The sequence below is a fragment of the Caloenas nicobarica genome, chromosome 10 (genome assembly GCF_036013445.1).
Source record: "Caloenas nicobarica isolate bCalNic1 chromosome 10, bCalNic1.hap1, whole genome shotgun sequence".
Lineage (NCBI taxonomy): Eukaryota > Metazoa > Chordata > Aves > Columbiformes > Columbidae > Caloenas > Caloenas nicobarica.
This window is the reverse complement of record NC_088254.1, coordinates 14034795-14054008: the sequence shown is the minus strand read 5'-3', so window position 1 is coordinate 14054008 and position 19214 is coordinate 14034795. Positions and strand designations below refer to the sequence as shown.

Here is a 19214-nt window from a genome sequence, read left to right as displayed (position 1 = left end):
ACTCAAGCAGAACACAGAACAAGATTAATGCACATAAGGCACTGAATCTGCAACAAAATCAGTCTGAAATTATACCTTGATTTATTCTATTTCCCCAGTTGGCAAAACCAATCAGAAGGGAAATCTGTTTTGAACAAATCCTGCCCAAACCAGAAGAAAGATCCTCTCCATTTCTTCCCTGCCATGTTTCTTCCCTCCCCTTTTTTCACTCCCTAAGAAATGATCTACAGCCTCATAATATTGGCAGAAAAAAAATAATGGCACCATGCAGTCACACAAAAAACCAGTAAATTAAAATCTCGGAGCAGAAAGAAAGAGATATTCCCTACCTCCAGAGAGAGGCTACAGCATCCAGACACCATACACGTGAACCAGGCACAAGCAACAGAGCTGACATAGATGCATAACTCACTATTTCTAATTCATCTTAACCTCAACTGTGTGGTAAACAAATGCTATGGAAATAATAATAATGTGGAAAAGAGTATAATATATATACCATTAATGTGCAGTAGGTTGTTGATTAAATGCATCAGATCCCAGGGAATGTAAGCAAGCTACTGTTGACTTCTTTATTCCCACATTCCCCTGGGATCTCATTTAGCTCAAACTAAACTTCTTCATGCCATCAATCCTCTGAATGTGATAGCTTTTCTACCCTTTTGTGCTACTAGAGAGTCTTCACTCCAAAACATTTCAAAAATTCATAGTCAATAATGAAAACAAAAACCCCAAGAAACTGGCCTGATTATTAAAGAAAGTGTTATGGTTTTTAACCTTCAGACAATTTTAAAAAGGAAATATCATAGTTAGAACATCAACTGATTTCCAAAAGATTGATACTACCATAAACAAGTGTCTGCAAGGCATCTCCCACATCATGACTAATGTTTTTGAACTGGCTGAGAATACTTCCTCTCCATACAGTTTTTACCAGTTTAAATTGCATGAACTCATAGACATATGCCTGACTTCATGAAACCAAGTGGATACCTTCTGTTAACATCTTTAAATCCCAGTAATTTAGAGAGAACCTTCTGGAATACTATTCATGACTCTGTTCTTCAGAGTTCAATTCTAGTTAAATCGTTGGCTGCTGTTGTGTTCACTATGTGGCACTCGAAGACTTCTGACAAAAGCATCCCAAAGGACAGCTCTCTCATGGACAGCTTGTTTGTACAATTCAGCACAGAGTATGTCCAGTGGTCTTCCTAATCCTTCTGAAGTTCATTAATTTCTCGATTAAACTGCTTAATGTCTATGGAATTATTCCATTCACAAACTAATGTACACCTACGAAGATTATTTTCTCTCTTTTCTATTGCAACTGGAAGCACCAGGCAGAAACAATCATGTATACACAAAATGAACAACTAAAAATTATCCAAATCAGAATTTACAAAAAAAAAAAAAGTCATACAATAATCTTACCAGGCTCCTGTACAGGGGAATACTTAATAACCATTTTGTATTGTACTATATTACATTGCAATTATAATTCATTCTGAGATACAGAATGAAACTAAGATATCGATATCAAGCTGTCCTACAGTGTCTTGAAAAATAACCTTGACTGATATACTGGCCTTTGATTTATCTCACACAGTAAATGTGCAATAAAGGAAGAAGAAACTTGAAGAATAACTCTTCCAGACTGTTATAAACTTTTTTCTCTTAAGCTTACAATTACACAAACTAAATCATGTCCAGAGATTCAAGTTTCATACATTAATACATATTCCTCTTTTAGATCAGTTCCAAAGGTCTTATCTGGATTAAATACACATAGCAACAGCTAAAACTACTTGATAGTGATCGTAACTCATAACTAAATGTTCCTGTTTTAACACTGGGTTAGATAAAGACAGAATTTTGAACCTCGGGGAAAGCAAACTTGAACATTTATTTTCTATACCTAAATGACAAGCTCTACTTTTATTTATACACCTATACTCAACCATTCTGTTTTAGACTGCAGTTCAGTGTAAAACACGAGCAGAAAGGGACGAGACAGCATACGCTGAATGAACACCTAATTCCGCACGCAGCAATACTAAAGAATAAATAACAACAGGCATCACCAAATAACCATGCCTCATTACACAGAGCAAGCAGCTCCAAAAGGAGCCAATATGGCCCTATTTCCCACTGCTCTTGGTTTTACATATTTTATTATCTAAAGTGAGGAGATCATACTACACTCTCCCACTAGGGGTCCTAATTTGTTTGTCTACTCTGCCTAACCACCAATTTTCAGAGAATTTACACCTCTGTCTGATTTGGTTGGAATTAGCAAATAATTTCAGAAGTTCAAACAGAAGAAACCGGAAGACAAAACATATTTGCACAACTCTCATTTTTTTAGAAAACATGATAAAAACCTTAGGGACATACTAGTACCATATACAAGTCAATTTCAACCTTCCAAGGAAAGACAAATATAAACAGCAAACCTGTTGTAACCTGACCATAAATTATTTGCCCATGTATTCTAGCGTTGTAACAGCTGATAAAGTTTGTTATTTAAACATTAAAAGCAAAAACATAGCAGTTTTAGTATTGAATCTATTTATTTTTAAAGTCACCTTCTAGGAGATATTAGTTACAAACAGCAGTCTCAAAGGAGGTTGTTTTAATTGAAAATACCACCTTTGTTATCATTTACTGTACACCCTGGACTTAGAAGAGCTTTTTGCTTTTCCCAACCTATGTTTAAAAGTATTACATTACATGGCAGAAATAAGGCAAACTATAAAAACTACACGGTAAATCTGCAGCTTCTAAGAAATTCACAAAAAGATTACATCACTCAAAAACTACCTTACAAAATGAAAGAAAAAGACAGTGGTAGCATGGATCTGCTCTTTTTCTTTCCCTCTGGAAGTAGAAGAGTGTAAGTCTGGCCAAAAAACACAACACAAAAAGTCTAGAGAAATTCTCAGATTTTTTTTTTTACATGCTTTAACATGTTTAAAAATACTCCCTTCCCAAAGTATGCAAAAAACCTAAAAGACATGCCCAGCAATCAAACACCAGAATACAGAAGAACACATTTATGGCTCCTCAAAATTAACATGGAATATATAACATGTATCAATGTTCTTGAATTAGTAAACACGAAACCACCGTTAACCGACATAGTGCACGCATTCTTTGTTCCCCGCTATGTTCAAGCATTTTTATGGAGCATCTTCATGGACTGCTGGTTTAAATACTGGATCTCACACACTCCACATAGTCACCACTCAGTTCTGGGAAGCACAGTCTACCCTGTGTACGTAGCAGAGTGGCCAATATAATTCAAAACAGGTGTCTAAGAACCACATTTACAGAATGCTGTGGTTTTTAAACCTATGTTTTGTTTCATGGTTATAGCTTTCCTCTATCTTTAAAACTAACCTCCTTTTCTGATTTCTTTAAGAACTGCTTACCTGTAGAATCTTACCAACTAAAATATCAAGAAATACACATTTAGCTATATAACCATTTTTCAAAAAAATTAATCCATCTGTCACTTCAAAACAAATTTGTTGATGCTGCCTAATCGGCAAAATTACATGGTGCTGATAATGACTAGTTATCCCACAGAAAAAGAGTAATGTGATTTCATTTTAATACAAGCCAATTAGTAACTAATTGATTAAGTTAATATTAAAGCCAGCAAGAAATATTTTTCACACAAACTAAGGAGGAAGACGCTAAAATTTTCAATTTACTGAATAAACTGGGAGAAAGAACATACTGTCTACAGTCATCACTAATATGTCCCAAGTATCTCAGAAAGAATTCCAGTGCTGTCCTCACTCTCCTGCAATATTACCTCTGAAAGTTTAATTTATCTAAATTTTGTTTCGGTTTTTGGACCAGTTCTGCATTACTTGGACTTGCAATCCTCCACCCAACTCAGTAAACATCTAGAGTTTTTTCAAACCAGACTGACTGATGATCAGAATTACAGATGTGTTGCACAATATGTATCAGAGTGCAAAAATGCAATCATGTTTGCATTACGAAAACTGAGAGCAGTGCATTTTTTAATCTAAGGAGCAAATACAACCAACAAGTCACACCACATAAGCTTCTATATTGAATGTATCATTCGACAAAAACATTAGAGCTCGTCATACACATATTATGAACCGCAATGCACGGTGAATTTCTTCAAAATATTCTTTTGTCTGTTCGGGGAACTTTTTCTCTCTTTTAAAAGTATAAGAGTTTAACACATGGCAAAAAGACACAAGTAAAACAGCTTCCTTCCTGAATGGAGATGACTAAGGAGAATTAAAAAGAGGAAAAAAACCAAAACACACCACACCACACACAAAAAGACCCCCCACCACACCAAAAAAATCTAACAGGGAAGGAGAGTTTATCCATAAGACAAGAGTGCTCATAAGCAAATGACATAGCATGAAAACAGATAAGAGCCATCCATTACTCTTGGGCAAGTCAGAGTCTCATCAACAATCCCAAGTTGTAGGTACAAAACAGAAAAAAAAAAAGCTACTACATGTCCTTTCTTTTTTTTTTTTTTTTTTCATTTCGACTAAAATCTTGAAAATCTGTCCAAGACTTTCTGTGTCTGGTATACATAAAAGCCAGTTTTGCCACTATGTTACATCCTCATCATGTCCAAGAATCTCGAGCTTTTCAACAAATAAAAGAACAGGTCATTATCAGTGATAGAACAGCCAGAAAGCTACGGCCTCGGTGTAGTCTTCTCTGATAACTAGAGTAGCTATCCAGGAAAGGAGACAAAGCAGGAACAGCACTGCTGTCCTACACCAGCACCTGAGCAAAACCCCTTGTTCCAGATACATTTAAGGACACGACTCAAAGTAAAACTGCACCATCTAGTGTCTGGTCTAGCCATAAGTGCAATACATCCTTTCCCTGAATTCAAACTTACTGCAATAAAGATTTTTGGTGGAAGATTCATAGATAAGCATGGTAAGAAAAAAATGAAGTAAATCTAGGCAGTGTGTGGAAAACCTAATATAGTAGTAAAGCTTTCAAATATTACTACAGCAATAGTACCATTTTTGCACAAAGATTTAACAGTCAAAAGCAGCCTAATTTATTATAGTAGATAGATTAATACTTTCTATATTACTTCACTGAACAGTGACAACGCCAGAAAAACATGAAATGGCCAGTTAATACATAAGTTGACTACTGAAAATGTTCCAGAGGTTTAGAGGGATGAAAGGTAAGAGGAACTGCATTATTATAAACTCATCAGAAAAGTATATTTCTTCTGTAAAAAAGCAGATGGCTTCAGCTAAAAGCAGTCCACTTAAGGATGTCAGGGAAATGAAATCAAGAAGGATTTACCTCTCAAAGCAAATAACAATAAAAAAGCCGTAACTGAAAAAAATCTTCAAAACCCCTGAGAATAAAATCTTTTGAAATGCATTAATGCCTTTCAGTTCACTGCAATAAGTTAGTCAAGGCTTAGACTACTTTAATTAATCCATTTTATTTTGCACTTGCAATGGACTGGATGATGATTTAGCTAGTATGTCAGATTTGATGGCAAGTGTTGCTTGGTACAAACACAAGCTGATATGATCATGCCAAGACAATCTTACTGAAGAACTGAGAAAGCATTACAACTCAATCACGTTTTCAACCAAACATCCTGTAACAGCATGGAATGTATGCATTAGGATGATGTATTTGGACAAAAGTACTATTCTCCAACAAATGTGGGGTTGTGGGGGTTTTGTTTGTTTGGGAGTTTTTTGGGTTCTTTTTTAATATTCTAAAACTACTATGATTAAACAAATAATCTCTTGAATTCATTCAGAAAATCCCTACCTGCTGAAGGATTTTATTGCATGTCAAGAATTAGTGAATTATCCTCTCGGATCTAAAACAATTTATCCGCACTTGAAACATAACCTTTTTCCTAAATGTATCTAATGTAAATCAGAAAGTTAAATGTCATATTTTCTTACCTTGGTTTATTGTGTGGTAATGCCTTTGCATCAACAGCAAACATTTTGGAAACAAAGACAATAACTGGGGCTGTTCCTTGACTACTGCATTTCATAAAAGCTGAACAAACATAAAAGGAAGTTATTTGCACATTTTTTTCCCCCAACAGTAAGGACAAAACTATGGCTTTCCATTAATTTTATAGGAATTACTGTTTATTTCGTATTTCAATGGATAATATGCTAAAGAGAAATTAAGAAGTAGAAAATTACTCTAGCCTTATCATTTGATAATACTCCCTCTATCTTCAAGTCTGTTTCACAACAGAATAAAATGAGCAAAATCGTAAAAATAGAACTCTTCATAACAAAGTACATGTACTCTAACTAAACATATTGGGTTTATATTCGAAGTTGAGTTCATAGGCTAGTTTAGATTAGAATGAAAAACAGAGAGCAGCTTAACATTAAGAATGGGCTACTTATTCAGTACCTCAAAGTATTCTCCCTCCTTTGAAATTAAAGGGGGAAGTCCTGCAAAGGTCCAGACGCTTACTTACGTCTTGACAAAATTGTAACACTTTCACTGCAAGAATGGATATTCTTCAAAGAATGAAAGATCCACACAAACCTCATTCAATACTTAGGAAATTCCCATAAACTACTTTTTTCCTGCGACTTGGAACACATTATCAAATTTAAGAGAGACACAAATTCATTCAAAATTTCCAGCAACACAGAAAATAAATTGTCTTCTCCTACACTTCTCCCTTTTATCTGATGTATGAAAAGAGTATATTGTAAAGTGCTTAGGCAAACAAAGTGCAAGACTACTTCTAAAAATTAGCAAGATATTCACTAAATGTGAAGTACATTTACAGAGGTAAATTTCTTCTAATTAACTTATAATGATACAGCATTGAATGCTGTCTGGAGAATACAATATTTGTAAATGTTCAGTAAAGGATGAAAATGTTTTTCATTTTAAATTATCAAAAGCTGGGCCTAGTTAACCAATATACTTGTAAAAATCAAATCCAAATTCAAACCCCTGTTGTCTAAAAATTAATAATGTTACTATTGAAGATGGTAAAATATTAAATTCTCAATTACATGATAACTTCTACTGTTTAGCACTAAAATCAAATATTAAGCTCATACCCTTCCAAAATCCCCAGCTTCAGCATCTTAGACTTTACATCACCTGCAGCTTGTGTTGTCTAAAAACCAGTAATATATGGAATTGAAGAAAAATGTATGGCCATAAAAATAAGACATAATATTATATCACTGACAAACATCAACGAAGCTACTACAAGTAAAATAATTATAAATCTAAGTAGAGGTTACTAAACATCTTATGATACAAAGAAACAAAACCACCAAGACAGAAACAATCTTCATGTTAATGGGAGAACATCTACTCACCACTTTTCAGTTCCTGAGTTTCTGGTGGCAAAGAATCAAATGTTCTTGCTCCAACACACATCAGCTTTTCCACTCTCTCTGCAGTGATGTCAAGAGGACTGGGAAGTTTATTACACACCATGGCTAAAACACATTGCTAAGGACATATATTTATGTTTCCTTTCTGAAAGCAAATAAAAAGAAGATGAATGCTTTCAATGTTTGTTTCTTTAAAGCAAACTGCCAGCAACAACAGATAGCTAAAATCCAGTTCTGTCTGTTACAGTGCCTGCAGCTCCCTGTCAAGTCAGCAAAAATTTCTGGCATTTGTCCAGGGGCAGAATAGAGAGTTAAATGGGGTGGCTCACCCTACGTGCAACTGGGAAACTAAGAATAACACAATAGGGCAAGATTTTAGAACTAATCAGTATTTATACATTAATAATGTGTGCATACCTACAATAATATGTATATTATGTTATAAACGATGAAAAGTTTACCTACACAGCAGACAAACAGCAAAGACTAATCTTGGATTAAGAATGCATACGCCTAAAACGTAACACCAGATACTTACAGAAGCTCTTAGACATAAGAGCCAAGATGCTATTTTATAAAAGAAAGATTGGTTTATCATTCAGGAAAAACACTAAAATTTGTGTAGAAAACTACATAATAAAAATGTTTTGTTAAACTGCCTCTAGTTTCATAACTTATTTCCCTAAAAAAAGGATGCGTGGAAAAGCACAAAGTCTGTAGAAATGTAAGACTAATTGTAGATATGTAACTTAAAATTACAAGTGAGAAAATAGGTCCAGCTAGCATAGGCACAGACGTGAAAAAAAGAGAACAAATCACACGATGAAATATGCAAGCACTCTCTGAAGTCTAAGAGATGCCAATAGAACAAAAAGTTGTATCTTCCTTAAGGATACAGAGGACTGCATCAGATATTGGTAGCCACTGGCTACAAATGGCATTAAGATGAACTTTAGGGTCTGCATGCCGTGATTCCCGTGCACCAATTTTCAATCCCAAAGAGGTGACTATCTTTTCAATTTTTTCTTTGTCTCTGTAAGGAAAATAACAGATTAAAAAAAAAAATAATAATCACAGCAGCAATACATAACAAGCACCTATAACATTTCTTTTTTGAGTATTTCAAAAAACACCATAGCACATGGAAAGAGATGCCATGAAAACTTTCTAGATCTTCTCACCTTTTCATAACAGCTTCATACAGACTCCATATGTTGTCCAGCACCAACTGCACGAACAAAGGTTTCTTTCCTTTTGACTGGTAGAACATAAACATACAGCTAATTACCAGCAATTCCTCACTTTTACAATAGGCTGAAGATGGCACTTTTAACTGACCATTCTCACAAGGAAAATCAACAGTCACAAGTTTCTACACAAGATCACTACTTCAACAGTCTGTCTTATGAGAATGATATAAGGAACAAAATAAACACGAAATTTAAAAGTGAAGGACAGGGTTTCAATTTCAGAAAAAGAGCCTAATAAGTACAGAACATGTCTACCTTGAGCCTGGTTATCACCCTTTTTATAATTATTAGTCCTCACTTATGAAAATGCAAAAAAAATCATCGTTAATTGAAAAAAAGGAAACTCCCTTCTCCCCTCTTAACTTCTAGTGGTAGAAACGCTTAATGCAAGAGAAGTGTAGTTTTCAGGCCAGGGTTTCGGTATAGCATTCAATGGGATCTCACTAAGGCAAAAATTAGTTTCTAAATCCTAAGCTAAGCATTAATATCCTAAATCCTGAGCTGTTGAAGGACTCTCCAACAGAGACCCACTCACTGCTCTGGTTTCTACATTTTTAGTCTTCCATTCATCTTGTGTGTTTTGCTCTATGCTGAATCCTTGAGCTGGAATGTCCCTTCTTTTGTGAACAGAGACATTTAAGGGCAACTGTTAAATTAGATTTCCTCCCTGTAGCTTTTGAATGGTCAATTTTGGAATGTTCTCTCTCCAAGGGCTGGCGCAAGGCTATCCTAGTGACTTTATACTTCCACTGATGAGAGAAAAGGCACTGAGGTCAATTTTCAGAATACATTATGAGGAATAGAATAAAAAAATCGGGTAATGTTTCTGACAACCTCCCTACCTGATCGCCTTTCATTATCTTCTTTGCTTTTGTATTTAGGTAATAATCTCCCCATAAAGTCTTCAGAAGTACTGCAGGCTTGATTCCAATCTTTTGGCTGTACAGTTTGGCAAAATGCTCAATGCTGAAAGGAAACAAAATGCATCTTGATAAACGTGTAATGTTGTTCACATGTGCTTATCAGCCTAAGCAAAGGGCAGCTTATATGAAAATCACACACAAATCCTTGTTTTACTCTCATTTTTCCAATTTCCTTCACTTTAGGTTGTCTTGTTTAACATTTACAACTGCAAAAGTATTTAGGTATAACAGCTAAAAAATGTCAGCAGTATTTGTATGTTTTTGTTTTGTTTCAAGCCAGCTCAAGGCTGAACTTACTTATTGGAAACAAATATTTGTGTATTATCTCCATAGTAAAAATATCAAAAGCATAATACAAAATTTCTAAATGTTTATGTGATGACTCTCAGATTTATTCTGTGAAAGACATCCCACAACACATTTAACTATGGTTTGTGACCAGAATGGTACAAGTTAAAGATCAAGTATTCTTGTGAGCCACACTTGAACATGCTGGTAATTATTTTTTAAATTAACTTCTTAGGGCACTTCCTGTTGTTTGAATCATTGCCTCAATAACGAGTAAAATGCAGAATATAATAATATAAAACCTGTAATGCCAAAATTGTGTTATAAAGCCAATTGTGTTGTTCAGTGGTCCCCACAAGATAATAAAAGCAGGCTGCTCGCAACCTACAGAAAGTGTCCTGAACATTAAATGGTTTCCTTGCTGAGAATGTTCAGTGAGAATAGAAATCAATAGATTCAATAGAAAAAAAACTCCATATATTTATCCTTGTGCACACAGAAACAAAACCACACATTTGCAATCAGAACAAACCTATTTACAGAACAATATTTGACAATCTTTTCTTTGAAATCCAGAATTCTAAAATTTCTACACACCTAAAAGAAGACATGCCCATGTTACCAAGACATAAGCTATGAGTTCTGAAGTAAGACCAAAAAGGATTTTTTTTTTCCCAGAAACTACCTTAAACTTGGAACAACGGGAGAACCTTCAAGATTCTTGTGCCAGCAGCTCCTGGATATGTATTTAGAGCATTCTTTCAACACTTGAAGATTATGAGAAAAGCATATGTACTAATTGCACCAGATGAGGCTGGCACTGTCTAATGGCTTAATTTCTTCTGCCAGGACAAGTTGTAGTGCCTTTAGGAACAGAACCCACAACCATGTAACAGCAGTCAGGGCTTGTCCTGACTAAGGAAATCCCTCACTGATCCATATTTCACCAGACTACACTGCTGGCAGTCCAGACATCATCTCTTGAAACTAATTAAGGAAAATGTTCCTTCCCCTCCCCATTATATAATTCATCAGAGTCATGGCCCGCCAGTTCATCATAAGAAACAAAGTAGTATCAAAAAACCAACAATCTGTGTACAGCTTCAACAAATACATTAACTCATTTTCAAGATGTGAGGGAAAAATGGAGAATTGGGACAGGTACAAATAAAAAACCTAGCAGATAGGAGTCCTGTTATTTGTCCAAACTGTAGGCACATTTTGTGGGATGGAAAACAGATTGACACACATTAGTATCCGGCATAATGTACCGTCTGATCCAGACCCAGCAGCAGAATATTAACACCCTTTGCCTAAGTTATATGCATAAAAGGTTTGGCTGATACAATCTTGTACATGGACAGTTCAATTAATATAATCTTTAAAAAGGTTCAACATATAAAGCAGAAAGGCATTAAAATTTGGGGAATCTTAGCAAACAGTTTTTAGTCTTACATTCAATACAAACCATTGTAAGTTTTTCAAGTTCATCTTTTATCAGTATAATATTGGCAAATAATAAACAGAAAGCCTATCAATCCTCTCTAGTATACCAATATATCAATCACAAAAATAAGTACAGGTCATATGTGGCCCATTTTCTCCCTCCATTCAAAGCTAAATTACAACCAATATTTAGACTACAGCCTCATAGAAACTCTGCAAGTAAGGTTCAAGCCACTTGACAAACATTTCAAGTGGCAGGTAGATAGCAAATGCAAAGAAATAACTAAAGTTTGACCAGTTATCACTCCAATTCACATTACCCTAGCATATATCAGTAATCATCTACCACATATTCCACTCTGCAGAAATATCAGTTACTAACACATACCAAGTGCTACAAGTTTTGGGGAAAAAAAATTAAAAGAAAAAATTAACACAAGGTATTATCTCTGAAAACAACAACTTAAAGACTCTCAAGCCCTAAGCACCATTTTAGAAAAAATTTCTTCTCCATCTCTGTATATACAGCAATGTTATTACAACAGATACATAACCTGGAAGTACTCCATTAAACTCCTGTGTCAAACAGTTCAAACTGAAGAATTTTTTGCTAAAACTCTGAGCAGGAGAAACAAATTTTCTGCCACATTTGTAGGAAATTTAATTCTATCTGCAGAGAAATTATCAGACAAAAAGAAATCACGAAAGGAAGATAATTATCTGAATTTTCACTTTTACAAAGATAATAATTATATTGACCTACCATTTAAGAATAACATGCTTGCTTTCTCATTTACAAAGTTGATCATAGGTGTTTATGACCACAGGCTTATATCAGAATGTAGTTCTGCAACCTATAAAATCTTAATAGTTGATAATTTACTTGCAAATAGCAAGTAGCCTGAGCTAAAGAAATAGCTTCTAAATTGCCTTGGAGCTTATAATTTTACTTATTGTAAAAAAGTACTTCACTGAATCATTTTCTTTAAGAAACATTTTGCTTAATGTTTTGCATTCCCTGACAGCATACTTAGAATACTAATACTAAACCTAGGCTACCTTTGAACTTCCCAAACCAAAGCTTGTATTTTTGTTTTCATTCATTCCCTTCCACAGGCTTTCTCAGTATTCCAAACAAAAATAAGCTGCAAATTGCCCAATCTTTCTCCTTACAGGACAAAAATAGCAGACAGCTCTAAATCATTCCAACATCTGCTAAAGAAAATCTTCACATTCTGACTCCAAACTTGAATAAATTTGTAACAGTTGCATCCCAAATACTCTGTATAACAGCAGTTTACTACCATAATCCATTTTTTCCATGGAATTGCAATGAAAAGTTACAAGTCAGGAAAGCTAAAGCCTACAGAGATCAAAATACTGTTTCCCTGACACCACAGAACAGAAAAGTGACTGTTGGCACCATATGGGAATGGAGGGCTTCAGATGTGTATTAATGTACAGATCACCAAAGGTATCAGCAAACACTCTTTAGCCTTCAGAAATGGACACATATCATCTGTGAAAATATCTCTTTCAGACTAAAGAATGTCCCAACATATCAGAATTTGAAGATTTGTTTTCAATCTCCTCTACACCACTTAATAATTTATAAAACGAAAAATCATTGTATTATTCATGGCAGACAATTAAACAAAAATAACCCATTTCATTTTTTCTTTCCTCTGCAGTCATAAGAAATGTTCATGTTAGGCTGTAAACTATGCATGAAACCTCATTTAAGAGCTTGACTTTGACAAAAATCCTGGAGCCAATTCTTTTTAAAGGTTTTGCAATATTAAAGAAATGCGTCGTATTTTCATGACGAAGACGACGACTCCACCTTGTGGCAAGCAATCAGAACTTGTGTAATCTATACAATAGGCTGCTACCCTTTGAAACTAGCTACCAAGATCGGGACTGAAAAACACAACTGATCACAAACTCAAGGCAGTAATAAAAAAAAATTCTAAAATCGTTCTATCCTCAAATTCTCACATTTACTTCAACATCTCTGCAATGTTCTTTAGCAACTGCTGAAACATAAAGACATTAGGTAACAAGAGATAAGAAGTGCACCTGAATGAAGAACAGAAAAAAACTAGTTCAAGATTGATGAGCATAAACACTAGAGAACAAAAGGCATAATTTCAAGGTCAAGTCAAAGTCTGGTACAGAAAAAACAGATCACAGTAATGCTGTGACACAGAATTGTGCTGGATCGAACTGGACAGCTGAAACTGCTGCCCTAATGCCAGTTGCCTGCCTTATGCTTCTTAGGAATGTCAACTGTCCCTACAGCAGGAAGGTCCCATCTAGTTGTGAAAAAGCTTCTGCAGGGCAGCAGGTTTTGACCTAATCTATTACAGCCTATCAAATGAGAGCGATTAATAAAATATTAAGTTTACCAAGCTAGGCTGGACACTACAGTTTGCTCAGCAGCTGCTGTGCAAGTGAAACAGGAGTCCCTGTCACAGAGATGCCAAAGCTGGTAGAATCGTCAGCTGTCCAGTGCTAATAATATATTAGAACTGAGTATATACAGTTGCATATCACAGAAAAATATAAAAAATATCTTTAAAAATGTGAAGCAACTGAAACTACTTTAACTGCAGTAATCAATGAAAACAAACAAACCAACCAACCAACCCACAAGTAAGTAAATCCCAGACTTACCCAAAGCCCCAGCCGTCAATTGCACTGGCAAACACCACGTTTCCATGGTCTGGTGAAAAATAAAGATGTGAATCATCAGTATCTTCCAATCCAGCACTCCAGTCATAAATTTGATCTCCTGGCGCAGTGTCTGAAATACTTTCACTTTCTGTTTCTTTCTCAGCTCTTTCTTCTAAGACTTTAGAGGTAAAGAGTGCTCCAGTGACTGCATTGATCTACAGAAGGATATGTAAAAACACCCTAAGATCCATCCACTCTTCCACAACCCTTGCAATTCAAATGCAATTCCCCCACCCTCCAGAATATTAAAAAAGGGGTTTTTTAACAAGATAGCATGCCCATGATTCATTTTGCAATTTTAAAGACAGAACTTGTGTATCTGATCCCACCCATTTGAAGACAACAGGAGTTTGATGAGACTAACACTCCAACTTAAACATCATGTACATTTCAAGTCCAAGTCAGACACATCAGGATTGAATCAGATACAGAGTATCATGTGTAATACACCTTGTTTCTCAGAACAAGGAATGATGAAATAGGAACTTGTTACTGCCAACAAATAAACAATAAAGGAGGGCAAAGGGAAACCTGGTACATAAGTGCTTAAAAGTAAATTCCAGGGTAAAAAAAAAAAAAAGTTTCAAGACAACTTAACCTACAATTCGAAAGATTCATTAACTTTATCCCTGCATAAATTCATCAATATCATGAGCGATATAAAGATATTATTTGTCTACCTCCAAATAAGTTTAAGCAATTTAACAGGAAGAACAAAACATTCAGCATATTATTTCTTAAAATGAAGACTCTTCCTGATAACTTGTCAGGAGACATTTAATACTCTTTTCTCTATCACATGAACCCAAAAGACAACTAGAAATAGAATGTATCTCAATGTTAAAAAATTAGACTAGATGTTATGGTGCTTAATCCCACAAAGTGAGAAAAAACTGGTTTTGCTGCTCTAAATTTATTCCAGCTGTAAGGCAGTGAAAATTACAGTCTCTCTCAATTCAAGAATGCAGAAAAGGGTGAAGAAAAAAACCTCAACAAAATGTGCTGTGTGGACATGACACTGTAGCATGAATACCTGTTCTAAGATATTCTTAAGGTGCAAGTATGCTTCCTGAGGGGTGAGCTTGAGCTCCACAATCAAGCGATCAATTTTATTAATCACCAGTACTGGACGTATATTTTCTAGCCATGCTTGCCGTAGAACTGCTTGAGTCTATTCAGAAAGAAACAGTTTAAAAAAATTCATTACAGAAAGCTTGATACCACAAAAGAGATGGAATGTTAAAGTAAATTACAATATAATTCTAAAATTTAATTAAACATATAATAAAGGACAGGCTGACATTCAAAACAGAAATTTGACTGCCATAGTACATAGTTATTATAGAATTCTGCAGAATGGCAGAATTTCATGGCGAAAACACCCACAAAAAAACAACAACAATAAAAACACCTCTTTATAAAAAGTAAGCCATGAAAAAAAGCAATCTCAATGGTATTTTGCATATTTTTTCACTTTCAATACCATAAAAACACATGTAACAATACTAAATTTTTCCCTTAAGACATTTATTTCTTCTCTGTACAAATATTCCATTGCCTGAAAAATTGCATGCTGTTTCAACCCTACATGACTACACCCACTCACCAGCACGGCCCAGTTTTTCAGCACAAGAAACTAACTACCCTCTTTCATACCTCAAGTACGCTGTCATTTATTAAGCTTTACAAAACTTCTTAAACCAGCTCGTCCTTTAGTTCTACATAATTCTTAACACTTAAGACTTTGGTCACCCTGTTTTCTCTACTCCCTTTCTCTATTCAATATACTTTATTTCACCTGTGGACAGACTCCTTCAACAGCATCCACCACTATGATGCAACCATCACAGAGTCGGACAGCAGTAGATACTTCTGAAGAAAAATCCACGTGCCCTGGAGAGTCTATTAAATTAATCAGATACTCCTGATCACCTAGGATCAAACAATAAATTAATATTTCAGAACAGTTTTCAAAAATATTTATTTCAGCCACCTGGTTATACTGCTTAAACTATTATTAATTTCTAAGGATCGAATCTGCAGTGACCATTACACTTAAGAAAAACTCCAGTTGGACAAGGAGACTGTCAGCAGCATAACACCCAGTGGCTTGTGCCTAATTTGTTTTAATTTCACTCTTAATGCCAACCTTCATCTTTCTATGCCCAAATACCTTTGGAAAATTAAAAACAAAACCATACCGGCCAACCAAACAAAAAGAAAAATCCTAACCCTGAACAAGCTTGTAGTAACATTACAAGCAGATCACTAGATGAAACACAAATCAACTGCATTACAGTCTGCATTTTAAAGATAAATCATGACAGACTATCATAAAAAGAAACCCTGCGCTCTTGATAAAATGCGTCATTTCAACCTTGTGATTTATTTAAGACACACTTTTGACTCCATATTACTAAAATATCTTCAATATATCAATACAGGAGAAGTTTTCAATATTTTTTACGCTACTCCCCCAAAAATTCTGCTTAGCAGAGACTCCAGTCAACTTTTGATGAGTTCACTGCACTTATCATCAGTCATAATCAAACGTGATCAAACAACTTTCCTGTTTAAGAAGTTGTATTAGAGTCTAAATTTCAATATAACAGAAAAACAACAGACATAAAAGGTTCAAACCGTTAAAGGTAAGGTCATCTCACAGCCAAGAATAAACTAGGCACAGTTTACAATACTTAGCTGAAAGATCATTGATTTCAACTACTCTTTATAATCAACTGTAGCTGAAATAGAAAGACTAATGGTGGCTTTTCTGTTATTCTTTTTTCTGCACAAGCCTGTTAGTAATGTACTTCATGTTTTTATGCTTTTCATGTGTATCCTAGCTGAGGATAAGTCTGGTGAGGAACATGGGAGTCATAATGAAGACGAGACCGTAGCTACACTATAAAAAAACCCTCTGAACAATTAATAGCAGAGTATAACAGGCACCTGGACATAGAAGTAAAGACAAGACTGCACAAAATCATTTAAAAATTTTTTGGTTTTTGAAAGATCTTGTGACATTATCTGAAGACTTACAATCAAAACATAAAGATTTAGATCTAAAATAAAAAGATAAAAGCAACTATTGTAATTGCCTCCACTCAGAGATACAAGTGAAGATGGTTTTCCTAACCCTGAGACAGAACTTGGATTATCTTGGTGAACAGCTGAATTCATACCTTAGTCTTTGCAGAATCGCAGCCTAACAATGAGAAACACCAAAGTAGAAGTTGCAAACAAAAAGATCTCAACAGCAACCGAGACAGAGAAAATCGATAAATACATATATTAAAGTTTATACTTGCCAGCATCAACAACTTACCTTTCACAAAGTGCAATGAAATTGCACTAGATTTCATTGTTATTCCTCGGATCTGTTCATCTTCTCTACTGTCTAGATATCTCAGCTGAGAACAATAACAAAACAAGAGATGATAAATCTGCAGAATTATCTTCGTAAGTTACCTTATAACTGTCAAAGAGTATGACTGTGAGATGAGGTTTACCAAGAATAGCAATTAAATTTCCTTAATCACCACTGATTACAACCCCGGCACATACACACCAGAATTTTGTTGAAAATGACAGTATAACTCTACCTTTCCTGCCAAGCGACTTGAGATTATTCCATTGCTAGATATTAGACAATCAGCGAGAGTAGTTTTGCCTGAAAAGAAAAATAAATTTCTTAGTGTAAATTAATACAGACAATAGAAAAAGATGCAACGATATCACAAATTCTGACATCTATTGTTCTGAGATATCAACATTAATAAAGGCTTTAAAATGCTATGAAAGTACAAGGTAGCTTTAAAAAAGAAACAAATCTAGTTATTCAAGTTCACCTGTTAGCTGCACACAAACTTATTTTTGAAGAGTGGATGCAAACTTACCTGTCATACCAGAAAAAGCAGTTGAAATAACAAACAGTATGTCAGAACGTCAATATATCATGCAATTAGACAAAATATTTGTGTCCTAAAGTAAGCATTTATTATTTCCACCTACATAACAAACTTCTCCCATTAAGTATACATGGCAATACAACAGCCTACCACACAAATGCTTATATTTAATTCATGCCAACATTCAGCATCACAAAAGTGGAAAATGTTCAGTTTCAGCTATTCTAAATTATTACAGTGCAATGCTAAGTTTTAAGAGATACCCTGCATCAGGACAAAAGAAACATGCATATAGCAAATTTACTTCTTCGAATTAGGTTTAAGACACTTGAAACCTGTGAAAGCCTACTGCTTTTAAACGGCAACCAAAAGATCTCACCATCATTCCATCAAACACGCGTACAAGTTTTTCTCACGAGGTTTCTGCCAGTCACAAGCTCGTGTCTTACCATGATCCACATGGGCCAATATACAGATATTCCTGATTCCAGAAGTTTTCTTCTGCAGGGTGACCATCTTTTCCACACTTGTGAGGACCATGGTTGGCTAATTCTGTGAACGGGGGGAAGTATTTTATGTAGGAGGCAACTTTAGGAACAGGTTTGGTTTTGTTAATTACGGAAGCTGTGACCAGGGCTACTCATCAGGGAAACTTCTGACACGTGGGGCGTGTCACGTTCCTCAGACACCACTTACACACACCTCGGATACCAGAAACTTAGAAAACACGGGATGTGCCTCTATGCTTCACAAGAACCAGCGGGCGGGGGCGCCGGTCAGTTTTTCGCTCTGTACAAACACGGAGCCGCCTCGGCTCTCCGCACCCGCAGGTGTCCCGCGGAACCGCGGCCTCCCGCGTTACACTCAGGCCGCGCAAACGCCAACGCTTCGGCTCCGCGCCGCCAGCCCAGGGGCCGGTGCGCCGGGCGGGGGCCGCAGCCCTCCCTCAGCGCCTCCAGGCCGGGACGGCCGCCGCGCCGCCGGGCTGAGGGGCCGCCGAACGCGAGGAAGCGCGGAGGCCGCGCGCGCCGCCCGCTCCGCCGCCCCGTGCGCGCGCGAGGCCGGTCCCGCGCGCCCCTCCCGCCGCGCGGGCCCCGCACCGCCAAACGGCCCCTCGCGGGACAAGGAGACGAGCGCCCACCTCCGTTCCCCGCCGGCGCTCCGCCGCCTGCACCCGGAAGCCCGCGCCCGTCCCAGCCCCGACCCGGCCCCCGGTGCGTGACGCCCGACGGAAGCCGGCGGAGGCCGCGCAACCACGAGGACGCCGCCGTT

At 36.3% G+C, this 19214-nt stretch overlaps 1 protein-coding gene across 1 annotated transcript in view; it reads right to left on the bottom strand.

Annotated features, from left to right (window-relative positions):
- EFL1 (elongation factor like GTPase 1) overlaps positions 1 to 19185 on the bottom strand; it is a 73564-nt gene extending 54379 nt beyond the window's left edge. Inside the window, exons 1-12 of the mRNA XM_065641534.1 lie at positions 19084 to 19185; positions 18392 to 18494; positions 17637 to 17704; positions 17360 to 17444; positions 15830 to 15963; positions 15065 to 15202; positions 13972 to 14186; positions 9481 to 9604; positions 8570 to 8646; positions 8285 to 8421; positions 7371 to 7493; positions 5964 to 6063 (exon numbers count right to left, since the gene is read on the bottom strand). Of these exons, the coding sequence (XP_065497606.1) occupies positions 5964 to 6063; positions 7371 to 7493; positions 8285 to 8421; positions 8570 to 8646; positions 9481 to 9604; positions 13972 to 14186; positions 15065 to 15202; positions 15830 to 15963; positions 17360 to 17444; positions 17637 to 17704; positions 18392 to 18482 (1292 nt within the window). The 5' untranslated portion in view covers positions 18483 to 18494; positions 19084 to 19185. The remainder of the gene's footprint in view (positions 1 to 5963; positions 6064 to 7370; positions 7494 to 8284; positions 8422 to 8569; positions 8647 to 9480; positions 9605 to 13971; positions 14187 to 15064; positions 15203 to 15829; positions 15964 to 17359; positions 17445 to 17636; positions 17705 to 18391; positions 18495 to 19083) is intronic.
- Between the last annotated feature and the right edge of the window lie 29 nt (positions 19186 to 19214).